The sequence below is a fragment of the Coregonus clupeaformis genome, chromosome 39 (assembly GCF_020615455.1).
Source record: "Coregonus clupeaformis isolate EN_2021a chromosome 39, ASM2061545v1, whole genome shotgun sequence".
NCBI lineage: Eukaryota > Metazoa > Chordata > Actinopteri > Salmoniformes > Salmonidae > Coregonus > Coregonus clupeaformis.
In genome coordinates this window covers 15,826,961-15,849,307 of record NC_059230.1, presented here as the reverse complement: position 1 = coordinate 15,849,307, position 22,347 = coordinate 15,826,961, and the positions used below count along the sequence as shown (strand labels likewise).

At 43.7% G+C, this 22,347-nt stretch overlaps 1 protein-coding gene across 2 annotated transcripts in view; it reads left to right on the top strand.

The window, feature by feature from the left end:
* LOC121554164 (pre-mRNA-splicing factor ATP-dependent RNA helicase DHX15) overlaps positions 1–21,626 on the top strand; it is a 31,215-nt gene extending 9,589 nt beyond the window's left edge. For both annotated transcript variants that reach the window (XM_041867633.2, XM_041867632.2), the window contains exons 6-14: positions 1,372–1,539; positions 7,836–7,922; positions 8,462–8,611; positions 9,252–9,360; positions 12,947–13,138; positions 14,746–14,868; positions 16,548–16,738; positions 20,237–20,406; positions 20,832–21,626. In XM_041867633.2, the coding sequence (XP_041723567.1) occupies positions 1,372–1,539; positions 7,836–7,922; positions 8,462–8,611; positions 9,252–9,360; positions 12,947–13,138; positions 14,746–14,868; positions 16,548–16,738; positions 20,237–20,406; positions 20,832–20,949 (1,308 nt within the window). In that variant the 3' untranslated portion in view covers positions 20,950–21,626. The remainder of the gene's footprint in view (positions 1–1,371; positions 1,540–7,835; positions 7,923–8,461; positions 8,612–9,251; positions 9,361–12,946; positions 13,139–14,745; positions 14,869–16,547; positions 16,739–20,236; positions 20,407–20,831) is intronic.
* Positions 21,627–22,347: the final 721 nt, after the last annotated feature.

Genomic DNA, 22,347 nt, shown 5'->3' with positions numbered 1-22,347 from the left:
TCAGCTGTGTAGTGCTAGGGCAAAAAACGAAACGTGCACCCCTTGGGATCCAGAGGATGGAGTTTGGGAAACACTGATTAATCCGATTGGTATTTGACCATTCATTTCTGCAAAACGTGCGGTGTTGTAGCTTATTCCATCTCCAAACACCATGCTAGATCGGAGTGGGCCAGTGTGTTTTGCATGGCCCGGTGCAGTTAGATAGCTGGCTTTGTTTTTTATAAGCTACTAGCAACATAACATGACAACTCTTTGGGCACTTTGTACCTACTTTCCCCGATTCGCTCCTATCACCGAAGCCACCAGCAGGGTGTTCCTCTCTTGACGTCAAAGGCGCAATGTATTGTTGGTATGAGTTTTTCATAAATGTAATTCAAATTGCGAAAATAGAAGTGTATAATTGTTAATTTTTTTATAAACTTTTGCATAAAGACCGTTTAGCTGGAATATAATCAATCTACGTTGTTAGATTTGTGGAATATATATATATATATATATCGTGCAACCTTTCCTTTAAGTATGACATGAAAATGGACTTAATCAGGCAGTGGCTATCACTTCAGTACCTTTTCTGGTCTTTTCATAGCTAACATTGTCCAATGTCTGGAGATGGGGGATAAAACAAGCGTGGTCATTTAGCATAGACGTTCTAGGAATTATAGACACTTATCAGGCTATATAGTATTATGGAGGCTATATATACGCTTGTCACTTAGGGTTCTTGTGGACATGGTCGATTGCAAAGTAATTGTCTTAATTATACATGGGCCGTTTACCGAGTTGATATGTTGCATTTGCTAACGTCACATTATGGCAGTCTTTACCGTGTTGGTTTATTATATTCAGGCTGGCTAGTTCAGTCGGAGTCCTAGCCTTTTGTCTTCTGTCATGTTTTCTTATTCCCCTGGTTGTTAAGGTTCTCTGTCTGGGAGCCCACTGGCTTTATAATGTTCAGCTCCACTAAACTGATCTGCCATGATTTGCCGCTGGTTATGCATCAGTGCAGCATTCTCATTTCACATTTCCCCTACAATATTGCGGTATTGAATAATGAACTGTGTATGTGTGTGTCTGTGTTCTCCTGATTGCTGCATTTGACAACACAGCCATGGGGAGCTCACCCAAGCACGCGGCAGTCCAGGTTTAATTTCCTCAGTCAGATGGGGAGAACAAATGTACTGTGGTGGGAACCTCCATCCCTGGCCCCCTTCTCCTTCTAACCCCTCCTCTCATCTTCAGACCTTTTTCTCCCCATTGTCTCTCAAGGTGTTATTCAAACCAAGCCCCAGGTTACTGTGTGCCCAAATGCTTGCTCCTCGACAGCCGCACATCACCTGCCTGCCTATTTACTGTTTCCACTTCTTCTTTCAGGAAATCGACGAGGCCTGCAAGCGCATCAAGAGGGAAATTGATGACCTGGGACCCGACGCGGGGGACATCAAAATCATCCCGCTGTACTCGACGCTGCCGCCCCAGCAGCAGCAGAGGATCTTTGAGTCGCCACCACCCCACAAGCCCAACGGAGCCATCGGGAGGAAGGTAAACGCCACTCGGAACACTCCTCAGCAGCACAGGGCATCCCAGCAACTCAATATCTCCCTTCCAGAGAGGGAGAGAGTGAAAGCGAGAGGGCTAAAGAAAGCAAGTAATGGACAGCGGCAGAGAGACTAGACAGGGAAGTAGGTGGGTGGATATGGAGTGAGAGGGGGGTTAGAAAAAGTGTTTTCCCGCTTCAGCTTTGGTGCAGGACTGACTCACACAACATATGCTGCTTTTGTCAGCATATGATTCCCTGCTCTAAAATATAACTGGGGTATTACTCACTCCCTGCTGGCCTAAGGAAAGCACTGGAGCCGCAGTCTTTTAATCTCTTGCACTCCTCTATTGGTTTTGCACAGCCTCTCTCAGAGAACAGAGGCAACAATCATCTGGTCTTCTCAGTGCCAGGGAAAGGAAGCATGCATTACAGGAACTTTGCTCATCTACAATAGAATGTGTGAACATTCCTCTCTTCTTGTTCCCTTGTCCTTAACTGGTCCCACAGAGCAATGTACGGCCCTTCGTCTTCATGTTCCATTATTAATACGGACCGCAAACCTGTCCAGTGTTTTGTTTATGGCTCGGCATTCAAACGGGCGCACTATAATCACAGCAGTGAAACCACCTGGACGGCCACGCTGTTGGCAAGGAATCTGATGGAATATCAAAACCCTGTCACACCGCCATTAATTTGCAAACATTTGCCCCAACATCTGATGGGTATTTGATGAATGACTCATCGTCCTGTGCCTCCCCAATCGAGGCTGATTTGGCTGTCATTGGAGCCCCGAAAGATTATTGATGACTTATTTGGAATAATGAAGTCACAGCCTGAGAATTTATATATATATATATATATATATAGTACCAGTCAAAAGTTTGGACAGACCTATGCATTCAAGGGCTTTTCTTAATTTTTTACTATTTTCTACATTGTAGAATAATAGTGAAGACATCAGAACTATGAAATAACACATATGGAATCATGTAGTAAACAAATCAAAATATATTTGAGATTCTTCAAATAGCCATCAGATGACCTGGCCTCCACAATCCCCCGACCTCAACCCAATTGAGATGGTTTGGGATGAGTTGGACCGCAGAGTGAAGGAAAAGCAGCCAACAAGTGCTCAGCATATGTGGGAACTCCTTCAAGACTGTTGGAAAAGCATTCCAGGTGAAACTGGTTGAGAGAATGCCAAGAGTGTGCAAAGATGTCATCAAGGCAAAGGGTGGCTACTTTGAAGAATCTCAAATATAAAATATATTTTGATTTGTTTAACACTTTTTTGGTTACTACATGATTCCATAAGTGTTATTTCATAGTTCTGATGTCTTTACTATTATTCTACAATGTAGAAAATAGTAAAAATAAAGAATCGACAATAAAGTTCATTTGTTTTGAAGAAATCTAAAAGTCTCTCCTTTGATTAGAATAATTACCACGACAATATATGTATGGGTGGTCCTCTGGAGCTCAATTGGTAGAGCATGGCACTTGTAACGCCAGGGTAGTGGGTTGGATCCCCGGGACCACCCATACGTAAAAATGTATGCACACATGACTGTAAGTCGCTTTGGATAAAAGCGTCTGCTAAATGGCATATTATTATAATTGTGTGTTTTTTTATTTTTTACATAGTCATTCACAATTGGAAACGCCAAGTCTAGGCAGGCTGCTGTCATCACATTCCTTTCTACCGCTGCGGTTTGATCCACAGAATTTTGACAGGCCCCCCCTTTTCCTGTTGTTCAAGACGAGTCGGATGAAACTCTTGCTCCGGCCTCCCTCGCTCACCCTCCGGTGTGACATTATTTAATCTCTCCTCCTCTACTGTGTGTGTGTGTGTGTGTGTGTAAAGGAGGCTCAACAGTTTGGCCTAAGCCAGGGCCTGGGATCTTTCCAAAGTTCAAACATCATCCCTGTGTTTGCTCGCGCTGTTCAAAGGGATGTTGACATGAAAGAGGGACACGGGTAGCACAAGGAGCGGTTTGGATGCCAACTGGTCCCAGGAGACGCCACCTCCACATCTTGGTAGATTGGGATGGGGTGTTTTGGGTGGTTGGGAGGACTGGTAAGTGGCTGTAAATGTGCATTAAACAATTCTTTGAACACTGGACCTCTTCCCAACATTCACGCTCAGCAGTGCCAGACTCCTCCCTGGTGATTACAGACTGTGTCTCAACAGCATGCTACCTCTCAGGTAGTCTTTTTATCTTGTCCCCCTATCTGGCCTGAAGAGAGTGTCACATGGAGGTGAGCTGGAGGTGTCAGTGTTGAAGCTTACATTGCAACCAGGGAGAGTGAGGCTAGATTGACCATGTTGGTCACAATGATCATTGAACCACATATGACTTGCCTTCACTCAATGGCCAGGTTGATGAATACCATCAATTCTGGTCTCTCACTAAGCTGAATTGGTCAAGGGTCTTGAATGTAGCAGTGGCAGCCAATGGCATTTGTCTTGAATAGAAAAAAGCATGCACAGAGTGAGTTTGGCCTTCTGTTGTCAGTCTGACTCAGTCAGTGGCTGAACCTGAGGTGAGGCGAGATGTCACCCAAGCAAGTCCAAGGAGAGGCAATGAAAGAATTAAGGCTACCGGCACCTGCTGTCCCGCATGAAAATAGCTGCATTAAGCACTCCCCCTCATTAACATAACTTGCTTGCCCGTCATGTCTCCCCAGAGAAGCCACTGATCTCCCATTTTAGAACATTTTAATGATTTAGTGTTGGAGCTTCAATTCACTATGATTACTAGCAAAGACTTTAATCCCCCCTCTCCCTACCAAAGTATCATCGTTATGCGCTTTTGACAAATGGGATCTTGTTTAGCGCTAGGTTTGTTTTCTATCATCCTCACGTGTGCATATCCCCTCAAGTCGGCGACGCACGCCGGCTGGGATCCATTCCAGTAAGTCGCTGATGTGGCAGGGCCCAAATTGTCCGAGGCGCCCTCCATTTTTACCAATCAAGGGAAGGTTTTATTTTTCAACAGGCAGCTCCTCCCAGAGGGTTGGAGTGAAAGATGGCCCCTGTTAGCCACAGTGCTCACCCCCTGCAGGTTAATAACCCAGAAATAATATGCAGAGATGATGCTCTAATGATATTACTGATGAAAAGTCTGGAACGCTCAATACAGCAGACAGACAGACAGGAAGGAGCCGCACTGCGCTCCTCTGTGTAATGCATTCTGAATCAATGCAGTCAATGAGAGGCCCTCCTATATGGTTATGAAATGTGAGGAGGCAGGCTAGCTACCGTGGCAGCTGCTAAAGCACTGACTGACTCTTTCCTGACATACAGGTCATTGTCCTGAACTGGTAGGAGTCATCCCATTTAACCTTTCACAGCTCCCTTTGAACAGGACATGAGTTGCTCCTTGCCACACGTTCCTCTTGGGGGAAATGTTGGCCGACATTGTTTTTCTGAGATGATGGCCCAACCTGCCGGTCCGTGCTAGGCTAGCCAACTTTGTTGAAGATTGCTTGTCGGCTGGGTCATTGACTCAAAGAAGATGCACTTTCTCCACACCTACGGGTCACTGAGTGTTGCTGAGCGTTCTTAATGTCTTGAATGCTTTGCCAAGCAATTGGCTTTGGTTTAATTCCAGTGTTGCTCTAGTTGTCAGCATTCAAATTTGTATTAAAAGGTGGTTGATTCTCTTAGTTCAAAGAGATCCCCTCAGACGTATTGTGAAGTGATACCTGCCACTGTTGATTCTTGCAATGTACCTCTAGTGTTCAATCAGATCAAGATGTACATCCCTCCCGAGGGGGAGGTGTAAACTAATCGAAGTGACCGTTGGCTTGGCCAGGCTGCCTTCTGACAGGTTTAAAATGGGCCGTCTTTGGCTGCTGCCTCGCTCCTCAGCATGAATACAAAGCAGAATGCTTCCACTTCTGACGGCAGAATTACACAAGGCCAAGGGCTGGGCCCCCAAAGAATGTCCAAGGCATTAATAACTAAACAGTCAGGCGTTCTCTGGCTGGAGAGAAATCCTCGCGTAAAAGGTAGGATTTTGAAAAGCCTTTGAGGCGCACTGCTTTAGACAACCAAAAGAAATGGAGCTACGCAAGATTGATGGCAAATGCTCAGAATCTGTTTTGCACCCGCATCGATGGATGATAACTCACAAAGTATTTTTGCACCGGCAAATGTTTGATCAAGAGATGTGAAAGCATTACCGAAGTAACAAATTAAGTACGTGATTGGCAGACTTGTTATAGGAAAGTGATGCTGTCTTTTTCCTTGGGAGAATGTTTCTCACGCCTATCCATCACAAGGAAGTGTCTGTTCAATGCTTTTGCAGATTTCATTCAAATTGCTAACTTTCATTATTAGCATTTTTCCTGTGCTTGCAGTTGAACTGGTCTTACTTTTCTATATGAAAGAAGGGACAGTGCACAGAATATGCAATGAGGCAATTTTATTAACATTATGCTGAGACATTGGAGTGGAAGTTCCCAGTACAGCAAGTTTCTGCTTGTCTGACTCAGTCTCCAGTGCCATGGTTCACAACGTAGTTCGAAGGGTTCTGGGGCCAATCAGGCTCCACCGTTACATAACGGGAACACCCCCAAGCGGTGGTCAAGGCTCGCGTGAGAGCAGCTGCAGATCTGCCTTCCTCCCCTCCTCTTCTGTTTGTGTAAACGCTGACAGAGAGAGACCCATAGGGTGATGTGACTCATTTGATTTCGGTGCTCCGATTCAGCTGTCATTGCTCATAGACAGATTTGCTATAGGGGATAATTGTAATAGAAAAATATCTGGGACTGGGAGATGTGCGACTCCACAGCAGCTTCTCCGTTTGCGTTGCTCCCGCAACCCAAATGGCTTTTCGTTTCAGTTTTTTCTCTACCTTCTCTCCCCTCCCTTACGCTGTATTTGTCTGCGCCCTATTACATTTTAGGGAAAATAAATGTTGCAGCCGGCCCTGATGCTTTAATCAACCGACGGACCCTTCTGACAGCTGAGGTTTTTTTTCTTCTTCCTGGTCTCCCCTTTGCTTTTTATAAGTATTACTGTGTGTTGCCTCGGATTAATGTCTCTTAAAGAAACCCAGCCGTAATGTTTCCAACATTGTACTCGGAAATGCGGAATCATTGGAAAAGAAAACCCCTCCTTGGCTTTGAAGCAATTGAAAACAAATCTCTGTTCTCATCACCTGCTTTAGTTTAGAGCCTCATTTTGCCGTGACTCATTTTTTGTGACTCTAAACATAATTGCCGCAATCCTCCAAGCGTATTAATTTTAATGCAACTTCGCTCCTATTTCGAGGTGGGTTTGGAGCACCTCTCTGATTGTCGGAGTGAGTGATTTTAATTTGGTGGGCGCTCTCATGCTGCTACACGACGCCTGCACCTTGGGGCGCAGGAAACATCCGCGTGTTGCTTTGTTTGTTGAAGGCGACAGGCTCCATTACTCAGAAGCAAGTCAGAATTTGATTTCCTTTCATTTTTTTACCCCAACTTTCATTTTCATCTAAAACAAATTCCTCCAGTCGGAGGATGAATGTCAACGTACACAGTGATTCTGAAAGAACTGCATTTTTAAATGCATGCCACTCGCTGGAAAAGGAACTATTACATCAATTATTTGTTGTAATTTTGAAGACCTGTGGGAGGGGCTTTTTGTAAGAGAGAGGATGACATCTCGTGGAGATGGGTAGCGTACTGCGAGCTGACAGCGGTACCCCCTCCAAAAAGAGCAGTGGTAATGCATGTGGAAGGGACACTCAGCGGCGAGGCAGCCCGCCGCAGTTTGCAGACGCCTCATTCGACTTGATTGCAACAACTGTTTCAGTACTCCCCTGTTGGATCCTATTAGACAGTGTGTCTGCGATTCGGCCATGGAAGTGTCTGCAGAACTTAATTCATTCAGATGTTGCAGCGTGCCCGCTGTAGAAATGTAGTGTCTAGTGACTTGAGTGTTGAGCAGTGTCTCCACTAAAGGGTGATTTGTATGGGGCCATTTTTCCTTTTATTAAAACATTTGCTCTCTCGCGCAGTCTCTCTATCTCATACTAAGATATTTAGACCTCCCCCAATGGCAGTGGTTTTTGACCTATGACCTAATAATTTCCCTCTCAGATTCAACACCTTATGACTCTGTGTCAAAATTGAGAATTCATTAATATGTGAATAACTGAATTATTAAACTATAAAATGACCAAATACCGGAGTGAGTGATTGAATAGTGCCATTCCATTGCAGGGCCTCAACCCATGTTACTCTCCCTCTCCCACAACCCCTCCCTAACAACTGACTCTAAACCCAGCTGTGATAATTTCCGCAGGTCGTGGTTTCGACAAACATCGCCGAGACATCCCTGACCATCGACGGCGTGGTGTTTGTAATTGATCCCGGATTTGCCAAGCAAAAGGTTTGCCACCGTCCCTCCTCCCCTGCATCACCCCCCCCCATCCACCCCCCCAACCTAATCTCCTCCGCTCATCTGCCTCTGTTGCCTGAAAATCCCCAGATAAACAGAGCAGCACCGCACCTGACAGCGGCAGAGATGGAAAAGCCAGTTATTTATTCCTCTGACATTTCTCTAGCCCGGAGCCAAGTCATACACGTGGCTCAATCAGAGATGATATATTTGCCTGGGCGGATTGTGTGTGGGTGCTTGTGTGTGCTTGTGTGTGCACGTGTGTTTGTGCTTGTGTGTGTGTGTGTGTGCATATGTGATTTGGGATTATGTGTGTTAGTGTCTCGTGTGTGTGAAACTCAATTTCCCACTGTAACCTGCACATAAACACTGGTCTATTTCTCAACCATGATGCCCCTATGCCTCATCCCTTTTCTAATTAAACTGTAACTGTAAACTGTAACTAAATGTTTGTGTACCTGTGTTTGTATGTGAAGGAGTGATTTGAATCCTCTCAATACCTCACCTGTCCACCTTGCTGTTCCTTCCAGGTGTATAACCCTCGTATCAGAGTGGAGTCCCTCCTGGTGACGGCTATCAGCAAAGCATCGGCCCAGCAGAGGGCGGGGCGCGCTGGGAGGACACGCCCAGGGAAGTGCTTCCGCCTCTACACAGAGAAGGCCTACAAGACCGAGATGCAGGTTAGTAGTGTCACTGCCATAATAATTATATTAGTCCCAGATGAATTGTTGTATATAACCGATTGATTATTTAAAGCTGCATAGGAATGCTAATGTCCCAAGGTTGAGACATACCTACGTCTTACATTATTTCCAGAGAGTGTACAGAGCATCGTCGTTCATTGCTTACTTGTATCCGTGATTCTTATAAGTGTAGTGCACTCGTACCTATACAGAGAAAAAGCATATGAGGCTTAATTGTACCTGTATACAGAAAATAAATATTTCCATTTCCCAATATTCCCACCTAGAACCCAAGTCGCCTATTCCTTATTCAGTCCTTTTCACTCTGACAGCTGGATTCCCCACCAATCACCCACAGCCCTTTTTAATAACCTGCGCCAGTGACACAGACCCCCCCTGTGACAAATGAACACGTGAAGGACCCAGTCCTCCACTTTAACAGGGTAATTATTTCACGTCACACCGACTGGCAGAGGGAATTTTAAAACAAGTTAAATAGCCCTTCAAACAGCCCCAGACTTCCATTTTCTGTTCACTTTGACGTACGAGTCCGTGTGAAGAGATAATCGGCACCCTTACTACTTTTTTTGATTTGAAATCCTCTCCTCCGGTTTCCCCTCCCCTTCTTCTGTAACAGGACAACACGTATCCAGAGATTTTGAGGTCCAACCTGGGTTCGGTCGTGCTGCAGCTCAAGAAGCTAGGTATCGACGACTTGGTACATTTCGACTTCATGGACCCACCAGGTAAGAGCTCTTGTATTGCATTTTGACAAAAGGGATAGAGCTTGTTTTTGTGTTAATAGGGGCCCTATTCAGTCAATCTCAGCTAAATTAACATTCTTTCTGCGCAGTGTGTGTGTATACATAGTGTGATTGTATATGCTGTTGAGTTTTTCTTTGTTTCACAGTGTAAATCACAAAGCCAAACATTAATTTTTTTCACTAAAAAGAGAATGTTCTTGCTTTATCCTGGAAACCCAGTTTACGGAGATTGATTGAATAGGGCCCCAAGTTGTAAAGTTTGGGCTTTGATAGATAACATCATGGTGAATTTCTGTCTCACTTTGGTCACAGAATCATCTGTTAAGGGCTAATGAACAGACATGGACCGGTATAAACTGTTGCTCTCAGGTCCACAAAACCTTTTTATTTAACTGAAAATGTTTGATGTATGACATCCAATCTGGGTCAGCTATGAGCTTAGAAAAAGAAAATGTGGAAAAATCACATTCAAAAGTAATTGTGCTGTCTTGGAAGTTGTGGTTCTTTGCTCCTTTGCCAGAATAGGTGGTTAAACTGCACTGTCAAAACAAGTCTGTTTCTATCCGCTCTGGGGGAACATGGTGTAGTGACTAGGGGGGAATAGTTTGGCTGGTCAGTCGATGTGTGTTGGGACTGTCGCTTCTCCAGGCGCTTCCTATTCCCCCTGTTCATCTGCACTGGGCTGGAGCCTGGCCAAAACACACAGAGGTGCCTTGTCTTGTCCCAATGTCACTTACTTCCCTTACCAGCAGCCCTGGAGCCAACACACCATGTGTGGGTTCTTACCCCCCTCCCTCGGTCTCTCTGTCCATAGCCTTAACCCCACACGCACACTTCCCCCGTCTCTCCATCTTAATACAGTTTCCATCTCCGAGATTAAACCCATCTCTCCCCGTCCACGGCGCCAAACACCATTTTGAGAATGAAATTGGTTACATCAATAGCCCCGGTATCACCTTGGCTATTGCCTTCTCTTTATATTCCGCGGGTGAAATGTGACTGACCTATTCCCCCTCCCTCCGCCACCCACCCCTCTCAGTTCTCTCCCACCACTATACGTCTCCCAGCACTTAAGGGTTAGCCCCCCGCCTGGTCCACTCAAGCCTTGTCCATTTAGTCTAACTGGGAATGAGGGGAAGGAATGATTACCTTATTCATCTACTTAGAAAAAAAGGATGCCCCTGGAAGTTCTACACGCTGTCAGTGGAGGCGCTGGGTTCGTCTAACTAGCTGCTTAGCGCCCCGGGAACACGAGGTGTTTGGACTAGAAAGATGAATAGCCGGAGTATGCTGTGCCCTCGCTCCAACGCACTTCAAAGGTTCTCCAAGAAAAGCCTTTGTATCTCGCCGGCGCGTTGGTCAATTTGACATGCGGTGCAGAAGAACCACTCCCAGAATGGCTACGCCAGAGTTGTGGGTTCAGCCAAGTGAATCCTGGACCTGGTTAAAGAGAGCCATGGAATTGGATCTCCAGGTAGAGAAGCATGACTGGAACATGTTTTGCTCCATAGCCCAGCGTTTCCCAAACTAGGGGTCACGACCCCATGTGGGGTCGCCTGATTTGAAAATGGGGTCGCGAGAGAAACTCTGAAATACTGGCCAAACGCTCTAACCGCTAGGCTACCTGCCCCAATTAAAAAAGTAAATATTGGCCGTTGATTACATTTTTTGTTGTTTTCTACATGGTGGGGTCGCAACATTTTATTTTGGATCAAAATGGGGTCGCGGACCAAAAAAGTTTGTGAACCCCTGCCTTAGCCATGTTAAAATACCTCACACTACCTGGCGCCGACGAAGATGGTGGCCTCGCGACTAGCTCTTAGGAAACTTAGCAGTATTTCGTTTTTTTATGTATTATTTTTTACATTATTAGCTCAGTGTTTTGTATAGATGTTGTGAAATTGTTAGATATTACTGCACTGTCGGAGCTAGAAGCACAAGCATTTCGCTACACCCGCAATAACATCTGCTAAACACGTGTATGTGACAAATAATTTGTGATTTGATTTGGATTGTCCGGGTGTCCGCTTCAGTAGGAGACATGGGAACACACACACCGTCTGACTGATGATGAGGCCACACAACCCAATGAATAAAATGTCAGCTCCTCAAAGGGCTTGAGAGATGGAATGCTTCCTTGAGATGATTGAAAACCTCTGCTGCTCGATGATGGTGGGGGGATGCTTCCCATCAGCCATTTGTTTTCATTTATCATTTGGGCACATTAAAAGGATTTAATCATGACTTGGGTTTGTGCTGCTGTCATTAAGGCAAGTGGGGACATTGTCATTGAGCTGCTGCTCTCCTCTGTGGCTGTATGCAATGAAAAGGTACAGGCAGAGTGATACCTCGGAGTGGGCTAGGATTGGATGGGTCCATATATTTAAGGTTAACCAAAGAACCCAGGCATGGAGGCCATTGGCTTTTAGTCTGTGTTGCATTCAAGTTGGGCCTGAATCTTAATGGAGAAATTCGATTTCCACCCTGTAACCAGGGATCACATGAGCGGCCAGTCTATTTCTCTGTTGACCTGCCTCGCTCCACGCTCAGTAAGCACAGTGGCAGTGGCGTGAAGCGGCTCACTAAATCACATGGAAAATCCAAGAGAAATCAGTAGCGATTTACAGGAAGGACCAGCCTTAGGTGGGATTCATTTGCCTTTTGACATTTGCAGAGTAGTACATTTCAAAGCCAATGTGAGTTTAATGTACCTTTTTAGCCTTTAATCCCATTGATTTGGCCCTTGGTTAATATATCGGATTCTCGTGTATTGAGGCGGTCAATAGTTTCTTTCTGATGAGGTGCGTCATGTATAGATTGCATTTCCACACTTGTTCGTCATGTTACTGCAAAATCAGATTTTCCTCCAAAAGGAGTGCGTCCGCCACAAGCCATTGGTATAGTAAGTAATGTGGCTAGCTCTCACTTTTCTATAAAAAAAGTAGGTTTAATGCCCCAAATCGATATTTGTTCATCATAAGAAAATACCTGCTTGCATTTTGAAAAAGGCTTTTTTATTCCTTATTTGAGAGAAATGAAAGTGAACAACACGGCCCTCAGCTGAAGCCGAAGCTAATTTTCAGTTAACATGCAACTGGTCATTAGGCTTCAGTTCTCCTGAGCCAAAGGTCAATAATTGCATCTTGGGGAAAATCTTTTAACCAAACGGTGGGAGCCCTGTTTTGATGCATTAAGTGAAGGGTTCCCCTGTAATTGCATTAGTTGTTTTGAATCAGCGGAGCGGAGGATGAAAAATGAGCCTCCCCACCACCATTACAAAGTTTCCGTCCAGGGTAACTGGCCATCACACATACAGAGGTGCTTGTTTTTTAATCTCCTCCTTATGTTCTTTCCATCTTATTTTTTCTCTTTCCTCCTCTGCCACCCCTTGCACTTCCTGTGCTTCTCTTCGATTTCTTCTTTATTTATTTAAACCATATTTATCCAGGTTACTCTCATTGAGATAAAATCTAATTTTTTGTTTGAAAACACCTGGTCCAAGATAGCAGCGGTTGACAAAAGTACAATTATGTTCTTACCCTTGTCTCCCTCTCTCGTCTCCCTCTAGCACCGGAAACCCTGATGCGGGCCCTGGAGCTGCTCAACTACGTGGCGGCGCTCAACGACGACGGCGACTTGACGGAGCTGGGCTCCATGATGGCTGAGTTCCCCTTAGACCCGCAGCTAGCCAAGATGGTGATCGCCTCCTGCGAGTTCAACTGCTCCAATGAGATCCTGTCCATCACAGCCATGCTGTCAGGTAATACTCAGGGAGAAAAGTGTGGCATGCCCATCACAAGCCACCTTCATTATTGTGCACACTAGTTTTCCTGTGAAAAGTTGTATGTTCATGGCAAATTTGCCCTTCATCCTCCCCAAAATATGGATTCAGTGCACTGCGCCTGCTACTTATTTTTCTCTTAGTTGTCTAGACGATGATCCCTTCACCCTTGACCCCTTTCTTGTTTAGTCTATTAGACCAGACAGGTTTTGGAGATAATTAGATGATATGTTTAAGTCATGAACTTCTCCTGAAATTCAATACTTTTGTATGTGCTTGGGTCTGCAGACACAACATGAAGAGCCTACTCTAGCCTTTGATATGCATTTGTTGACGTTAGATTTGTTTGTGTGGTGTCTAGAGCTGGTCTGACCATTTCACACCTGGTTCATTAGAAAAACATATTTGTCCGGGAAAGAACATAAAACCGTGCCTCTCTGTCATTGTAGCAATGGCATCACTCTAGTACTGATGCACTACATTGAGCTCTAAAAAGAGCTGTGTATAGGAGGTGTAATCTGAACTCCATCTCTGCAACTGTGAATTTCAATAACGATGTTGATGAATGTGATTTGACTTGCGGCTGATAGCAAATGTAATCTCAAATGGTCCTTAACTTTGCCCACAACCCCACGAGGTGGAAAGAAGCGTGAGAGCAGAAGGAGCTGGTGGTGTAAGTCAGTTAATATTTGTCAGGCAGGAAAAATGCGTGTCTACAGTAAATTAATGAGTTTATAGTCTGAGCAGCACCAATGTGCTGCGGCAGTAATTGCGCTTTAGGCTTGCCAAAGCAGAGTGCTGCTCATTGAGATGAATCCGATGCTTTTGAACAGAGGGAAAGGGAATTTAACTAGCTGTTTGGACACGCTGCACATCTATAACGGGTTTGTCAAGGAACCCGGTTTTCTGCTGAGTTCATTACCGAGTCAGCAGCGGATTCTAGGTCTCACATCGCCCAGGCAACCAAGTGTAGGGGTTCGAATCGATAAACACTCAGCTTTCACCCGTTAAGCCCACGATGGAGCATGTTTTGACGTTAGGCTGCTCACAGCAAGTTTCGGGAAGGCGGGAGGTGTTTGATGCAGCCTTTTGATGTACAAGTGCTTTTCCGCGTGGATGCAAGACCACAGTTTTCCCTCTAAAGTGCTCAGGCCAAGATCGAGTGGTTAGGAGGACACTTTCTTTGGTGTCCCTCTGCACCACCGCATACAGAGCTTATGAGTCAGATGAAGGCTAGCCTCATAAATGCCCTTTTGCCAAACAGTTTGAGTAAAGATACTTTTTGGGGGGTTGGAGCCCCTTTCTATGCCCCTCCTCTCATACCCTGGCTGAGGTTAGGTCTTACAGTATGCAGCTCGTCAAACAGCTAAACTCAGCCGAGCGCAAAGCAGGAGAAAGCCAACCCTCCTTTGCCCTCTCCCACCCCCCTTCACCCCCTTCTTCCGACACGCACCTGTGGCAATGCTCTGTGCCCTGTGAAGTGCTCTCTCTGGCCTCTCTGACCCGAGGCCTTGTTCTTCTCTGTGGGAATTGCTTAACTCATCCCTATGGGCGGCTGTGTTGGGGCCCATACCAACCTTGTTTAGTCCCACAGTGTTTCGTACGACCCACGGAGGCTAGGAAGGCGGCCGACGAGTCCAAGATGCGTTTCGCCCACATTGATGGAGACCACCTGACGCTCCTCAACGTCTACCACGCCTTCAAACAGAGTACGTGTCCCACAGAATGTCCATTGAGCATGCTTTATTGTAATTCAGGACTAGGCTTAATCTGTGTCCGGTAAACCGACCTTAATGTCACTTAACATACAGTGCCTTTTTGTCAACGATCTACACAAAATACTCTGCAATGTCAAAGTGGAAGAAAAATTCGAACATTTGTAAAACATTTATTTACATTTTCATTTACATTTTAGTCATTTAGCAGACGCTCTTATCCAGAGCGACTTAGTGAGTGCATACATTTTTCATACTGGCCCCCCGTGGGAATCGAACCCACAACCCTGGCGTTGCAAGCGCCATGCTCTACCAACTGAGCTACAGGAGGCCTGTATGAAAAATAAAACACTAATATATCTTGATTCCATAAGTATTCACATCCCCTGAGTCTATACATGCTAGAATCACCTTTGGCAGTGATTACAGCTGTGAGTCTTTTTGGGTAAGTCTAAGAGCTTTGCACACCTGGATTGTACAATATTTGCACATTATTATTTGTAAAATTCTTCAAGCTTTTGTCAAGTTGGTTGTTGATCATTGCTTGCCATAGATTTTCAAGACGATTTTAAGTCAAAACTGTAACTAGGCCACTCAGGAACATTCAGTGTCGTCTTGGTAAGCAAGTCAAGTGTATATTTGGCCTTGTGTTTTAAGTTAATGTCCTGCTGAAAGGTGAATTTGTCTTTCAATGTCTGTTGGAAAGCAGACTGAACCAGGTTTTCCTCTAGGATTTTGCCTGTGCTTAGCTCTAGTCAGTTTCTTTTTATCATAAACTTCCTAGTCCTTGCCGATGACGAGCATACCCATAACATGATGCAGCCACCACCGTGCTTGAAAATATGAAGTGCTCATGTGTTGTGTTGGATTTGCCCCAAACATAACGCTTTGTATTCAGGACATAAAGTTCATTTCTTTGTCACATTTTTTGCAGTTTTACTTCAGCGTCTTGTTGCAAACAGGATGCATGTTTATTCTGTACAGGCTTCCTTCTTTTCACTCTGTCATTTAGGTTAGTATTGTGGAGTAACTACAATGTTGTTGATCCATCCTCAGTTTTTGCCTATCACAGCCATTAAACTCTGTAACTGTTTTATGGTGAAATCCCTGAGTGGGACGCCTGTATCTTTGTAGTGACTGGGTATATTGATACACCATCCAAAGTGTAATTAACTTCACCATGCTCGAAGGAATATTCAATGTCTGCTTTTCTTTTTACCCATCTACTAATAGATGCCCTTCTTTGCGAGGCATTGGAAAACCTCCCTGGTCTTTGTGGTTGAATCTGTGTTTGAAATTCACTGCTCGACTGAAGGACTTTACAGATAAGTGTATGTGTGGGGTACATAGATGAGGTAGTCATTCAAAAATCATGTTGAACACTATTTATTGAGTCCATGCAACTTATTATGTGACTTGTTAAGCACATTTTTACTCCTGAACTTATTTAGGCTTGCCATAACAAAGGTTTAATACTTATTGACTCATTAATTTGTAAACATTTCTAAAACATAATTCCACTTTGACATTATGGGGTATTGTGTGTAGGCCAGTGACACAATCTGAATTTAATCAATTTAAAATTCAGGCTGTAACACATCAAAATGTGGAAAAAGTCAAAGGGTGTGAATACTTTCTGAAGGCACTGTAAATCTAGATCTCGCCTCTCACAGACCATGAGTCGACACAGTGGTGCTACGACAACTTTGTGAACTACCGGTCGCTGATGTCGGCCGACAACGTGCGCCAGCAGCTGTCCCGGATCATGGAGCGCTTCAGTCTGCCCCGCCGCAGCACAGAGTTCACCAGCAGAGACTACTACATCAACATTCGCAGAGCGCTGGTCACAGGATTCTTCATGCAGGTCAGTGCTCACTGGCCAAACAGAGAAAGGAAGGGCCCAGAGGGTTCTGTCTCGGAATGTGTTGACATGCTCTAGTGCGCCATATTGTCCCCCAACAACACAGCACTTGGTTTTGACCTTTGGGTAGTTGGCAAGTCCCTTGTACATGTTCCAAAAATGTCCCAGGCCAGAGTGGAGTATGTGGGTTAGTCAGCTAACCCTAGTTAATGTTTTGAAATTGGAAAATAACACTGTACCACTGACTTATGGTTAGATAACCCAACTTCAATATAAGCCTGTTAACTTGTCAAACTGATGCCATCCCTTAATGTGGCAATCAGCAGTTGAAACAATAACAAAGCGTACTCCACTTTTCAGTAAAAAGCTGAGGGATGGGGCTGGAGAAATGGAACCGCTCTCAAATTCGTAGACCGAGCTATGGAGGCAAGGACTGATCTAAAAATTATAATTTTAACCATGTTTTTGAGGCTATAGTTTTACATTTACTTTAACAAACATTGGCGTAAAACAAGCTTATATTTTGGGTTCTGATGGGGTACGACAGTTGAACTAAGCTCATGAGACATAAGTTAAATTCTTTAAGAAATCAATGGGTACATATCATTTATTTAAATCCAAAAATGCATGTAGCAACTGCAGATTGCCCTTTTGAGACTGAAGTAAGATGCAGCGCTGCGTTTGTGCATCACCTTTGTGTTTTTTTTCCCCTAACTCACCATGTCTGTTTGGTTAACAGGTATTTACACTGTTGCTTAAAACACAACACGTCAAGATACTTATTGTAATGGATAGGCTCCCCTAAGTGTGCACACACAGGCACAACCAGTTAAACACATAATAAGAATTCAAGGCAGTTTGCTGCCTGCTAAGGGAAAATAAATGACATTTTGTTGAAAGTCCATTTCCGGGGGAACCTGAAAACAAGCGACATGACAAGTTGAATTACGCCGTTAATATACAAATATTTGTCAACATTAACCTTTATCGCAAAGACACATTTGTGGCTCATATTGCAGTTTAGGGGTGTTTTGAGTGCATGTCTTTGTTTGGAGAGGTCTTTATTGAGACTGATTGATTGGCCTTGTTAATCACAGCAGCCATCATCTGCATGTTAAAGTACCCCGAACGGAAACTAAAAATGAACCGCCCTCCTTAACTTGGCAAATTCTGCTGAAGTTATACCGCCTAAGCCCAGAGCTGCCACTTTTTCCCTTTTCTGTGTAATTGATTGTGTTCATTGTACTTTAAAGATGTACACTACATTCAGTCTAGTTGAAACCCGAATAGGCCGATTTGGCTGCAGGGATTATAGATGGTAAAAAAACGGTGTTAAATCGCCTCAGGCTAAAAAACAAACCTGCAGATCACAAGTGCCTGATCAGGAAACATGTTGATACTGTGTTTCTGTGTGTGTATGGTAAGGATGTAACATTTGATATGCATCAGTCCCTGGTTTAAATGTTTTAGATACAAGTGCATCGGTCTGTGGGACCCCAAACTGATCCAAATGTTGCATGCATCGGTCAGAAAATAGATTCAAACGTTCGAATCGCCGGCTCACTAAAATGTTTTGCTCATATTACTTTTTTTCTACCTTCCGAAAATACCTAATCTTTTGTGACAATTGATGCATCCTCTCCTTCAGTGTCAAACTAAGCATGTAACTGCGTTGAACGTCATTGATCTACAAGTCATTTTTCATGCCGAACAACCCTAAGCAATATCAGTAGTCTAGTCAAACTGCTCACTGTGCTGCTGCTTGCGCTGACCAACAAGATGTAGGCAGACTATTCCTGATCTTGCACATCTGCGCGGCACCTTCAGCATTCAAATGCTTGGAAAATGGCTTGCGCAATATTAGGCTTTATTAGTTGAGTGAAAACCAATGTAATTTGATAGGTTATTGTGTGGTTGAAAATTGTGTTTTACCAGAATAAAAGTAAGCTTCCGGAGACAACTTTCATCTGGCTATAGCCTATACCTGCTGATCGGGGCTTATATTTGATTTTATTACAATTGTTCAGGTTCCCCGTCAGCAATAGGTTTGGTAGTTTTGCTTTAAATAATCGGTGTATATGGTCAGTTTTAGATATACAGGGTCACGTTGATAATTTCATAACGATCAAAACCATTCATTTTGAGACTGGGTGAAATCCAAAGTTGTGCTATATTCATTGTCATAGCAAACAATTTAAGTTAAATATTGTTACATTACTAGCTAAAAACACTTTTAATTCAGATCAAAAGTGGGGAGAGAATAAATCATACATTGCCCCCCCAATCTGACAGTGGCTTAGCTCAGGTGACTATATACACAATAGACATATACACTACCGTTCAAAAGTTTGGGGTCACTTAGAAATGTCTTTGTTTTTCGAAAGAAAAGCAATTTTTTTGTCCATTAAAATAACATCAAATTGAACAGAAATTAAAAGATGCTGGAGGAGTGCTTGATGCCATCTGTCAAGCATGGTGGAGGCAATGTGATGGTCTGGGGGTGCTTTGGTGGTGGTAAAGTGGGAGATTAGTACAGGGTAAAAGGGATCTTGAAGAAGGAAGGCTATCACTCCATTTTGCAACGCCATGCCATACCCTGTGGACGGCGCTTGATTGGAGCCAATTTCCTCCTACAACAGGACAATGACCCAAAGCACAGCTCCAAACTATGCAATAACTATTTAGGGAACAAGCAGTCAGCTGGTATTCTGTCTATAATGGAGTGGCCAGCCCAGTCACTGGATCTCAACCCTATTGAGCTGTTGTGGGAGCAGCTTGACCGTATGGTACGTAAGTGCCCATCAAGCCAATCCAACTTGTGGAAGGTGCTTCAGGAAGCATGAGGTGAAATCTCTTCAGATTACCTCAATAAATTGACAACTAGAATGCCAAAGGTCTGCAAGGCTGTTATTGCTGCAAATGGAGGATTCTTTGACGAAAGCAAAGTTTGAAGGAGACAATATTATTTATATTAAAAATCATTATTTCTAACCTTGTCAATGACTACATTTCCTGTGCATGTTGCTATATTTCCTATTCAAACTCATTTCATGTATGTTTTCATGGAAAACAAGGACATTTCTAAGTGACCCCAAACTTTTGAACGGTAGTGTACATCATACACACATACACAGACAAGTCAGCTCAGCAGGTTTTAATTTAAAATGGAAAATGAAAGTGTTTATGCAACAAATGTTATAGCATCAAATCGTATCCCACCGAACCGCATCGATTCATTCCTCTAATCAAACCGAATCACACCAAATCATTTCAAATTAAAAAGTATCGTATCGAAGCCCATGTATCTAGATACGTATCAAATCATCTTGAAAGGCAAAGATGCATATCCCTAGTGTATGGACTTTAAATGAGTGGATACTGTATGCGTTGGTGAGATTTTGTTAATAAATGTCAATGGGTAGTCCTCTTGAAATGTAATTAGTCTTGTGTGCAGCTAATATCTAGCCTACTTATTCCTGTTGCTGTGTATGTGATTGACAGGTAGCCCATTTGGAGCGTACGGGCCACTACCTGACTGTGAAGGACAACCAGGTGGTCCAGCTGCACCCCTCCACTGTGCTGGACCGCAAGCCGGAGTGGGTGATGTACAATGAGTTTGTGCTGACCACCAAGAACTACATCCGCACCTGCACCGACATCAAACCAGAGTGGTAAGCTCACTGCTTGCCTAGCCCTAGGTCCGTCTTGTCTAGTGTGTGTCCTGGCTATAGTCGGTCCTCTCCTAGATGTCTGTGTATGTGCTTGCCTGCAGTCAACCCGCCTGCTCCTAGATCCATATTTCTTCTAGACCGGTGAGAATGTGAGTACGGATGTGTAAACAAGCAGTCAGCCCGCTCCGTGTGTGTGACACTCAGTGTGCGCATTGTTTGGTTACGTGGGTTTTTCTCTTTTCATGTCTTTGTACTTCTGTCTGTTTGTGCTTGCACATTTGTGTCAGATGAAGTGTGTCTGCACCAATCTCTCTGTCTCTGTCTCTGTGTGTGTGTGCGAACCTTCCTTCTCTTTCACTCAAACACACATGTACACACACACAATCGCAGACACATTTCATGACTGTTTACTTGTCCTTTCCCAGGCTGGTGAAAATTGCCCCGCAGTACTATGAGATGGGTAACTTCCCCAACTGTGAAGCCAAGAGACAGTTGGAGCGCATCGTTGCTAAACTCTCAACCAAGGAATACTCTCAGTACTAACACTATACGTTTGTATGAGAACAAACCATCACCACCAGCACTAAGGAAATCTGAAGTCTTTATCTGAGCACTCTTAATTTTCTTCTCATTGGATCATGATGTATTATTTTCATACTTTTTGTTTGGCTCCTCCTCCTTTATTTGACCACCTGTAGTCATTGTGATTAACAGGTGGTTGGTTGGCACTGCGGCTGATCCGGGTGGGAGTTAGCGGTCAACACAATTATTGCCATTGACCATGGTAAAGCATTACCATTTATGTAGATGTTGACATTCCTTTTTAGAACGCGTGAACTCTTACTGAAATGTACTTAGGTAGAGACATTCCATGCTAATTCATTGAACAAACTTTGACTTCAATTTAAGGAAAAATACCAGCGTCGACAGTTTAGCACCCACCGTCTTGCTTGTATAGCTACCAGACTTTGGTGTTATGTTAGGGGGATGGGCTCAGCAGGTTGAAATGTTACAAATGTGATTGTCTTGTGTTTTATATATATTTTGAGGTTGGAATAATACTGTAAAAATGATAATGCCCTTTTAGTGTAAGAGCTGTTTGAAAAGAGAGCCTGAAATGTCATCCTGTTTTGTAAATTAGTTGATAGACCAATAAGAAAGAGTTGCAAACCTCTCTGCCAATAACAGCTAGTTTTCCGTTTTCCCCTCGCCACTCAGACCACTCCCAGACAGTCCTAGCAAAATTCTTGCTTGAGAAATTGCTTTCTTTTTGACCATTTTAATTGAAAACAATCACAGTAAGGTACTTCATTGTTACCCAGAAAGGTTTGATATTGATATAAAAACGGATGCATTGGGCTTTTAATGTATTTTAATGTGAATGGACACAAGGGCGCTCCCCTTGTGTGAACAAATATGGTGTCATTATAGGGGTGTGCGGACTGGTAAATTACCGGGTCATCCATTTTAAAATCACATGAATAAACTGTAAGAACTTTAATGGCCTTTGCATTTTTGGCTTTTCAAGCTTGGCCTTTGAAGTCAATGTCTGAGTTCTTTATTATTATATTTTTTTTTTGGTATGGATGTAGTGTATATAGATATGTATGTATGTATACTGAACAAAAATATAAACGCAACATGCAACAATTTCAAAGATTTTACTGAGTTACAGTTCATATAAGGAAATCAGTCAATTTAAATAAATAAATTAGGTCTTAATCTATGGATTTCACATGACTGGGAATACAGATATGCATCGGTTGGTCACAGAAACACTATATATACAAAAGTATGTGGACACCCCTTCAAATTAGTGGATTCGGCTATTTCAGCCACACCCTTGCTGACAAATGTATAAAATTGAGCACACAGCTATGCAATCTCCATAGACAAACATTGGCAGTAGAATGACCTTACTGAAGAGCTCAGTGACTTTCA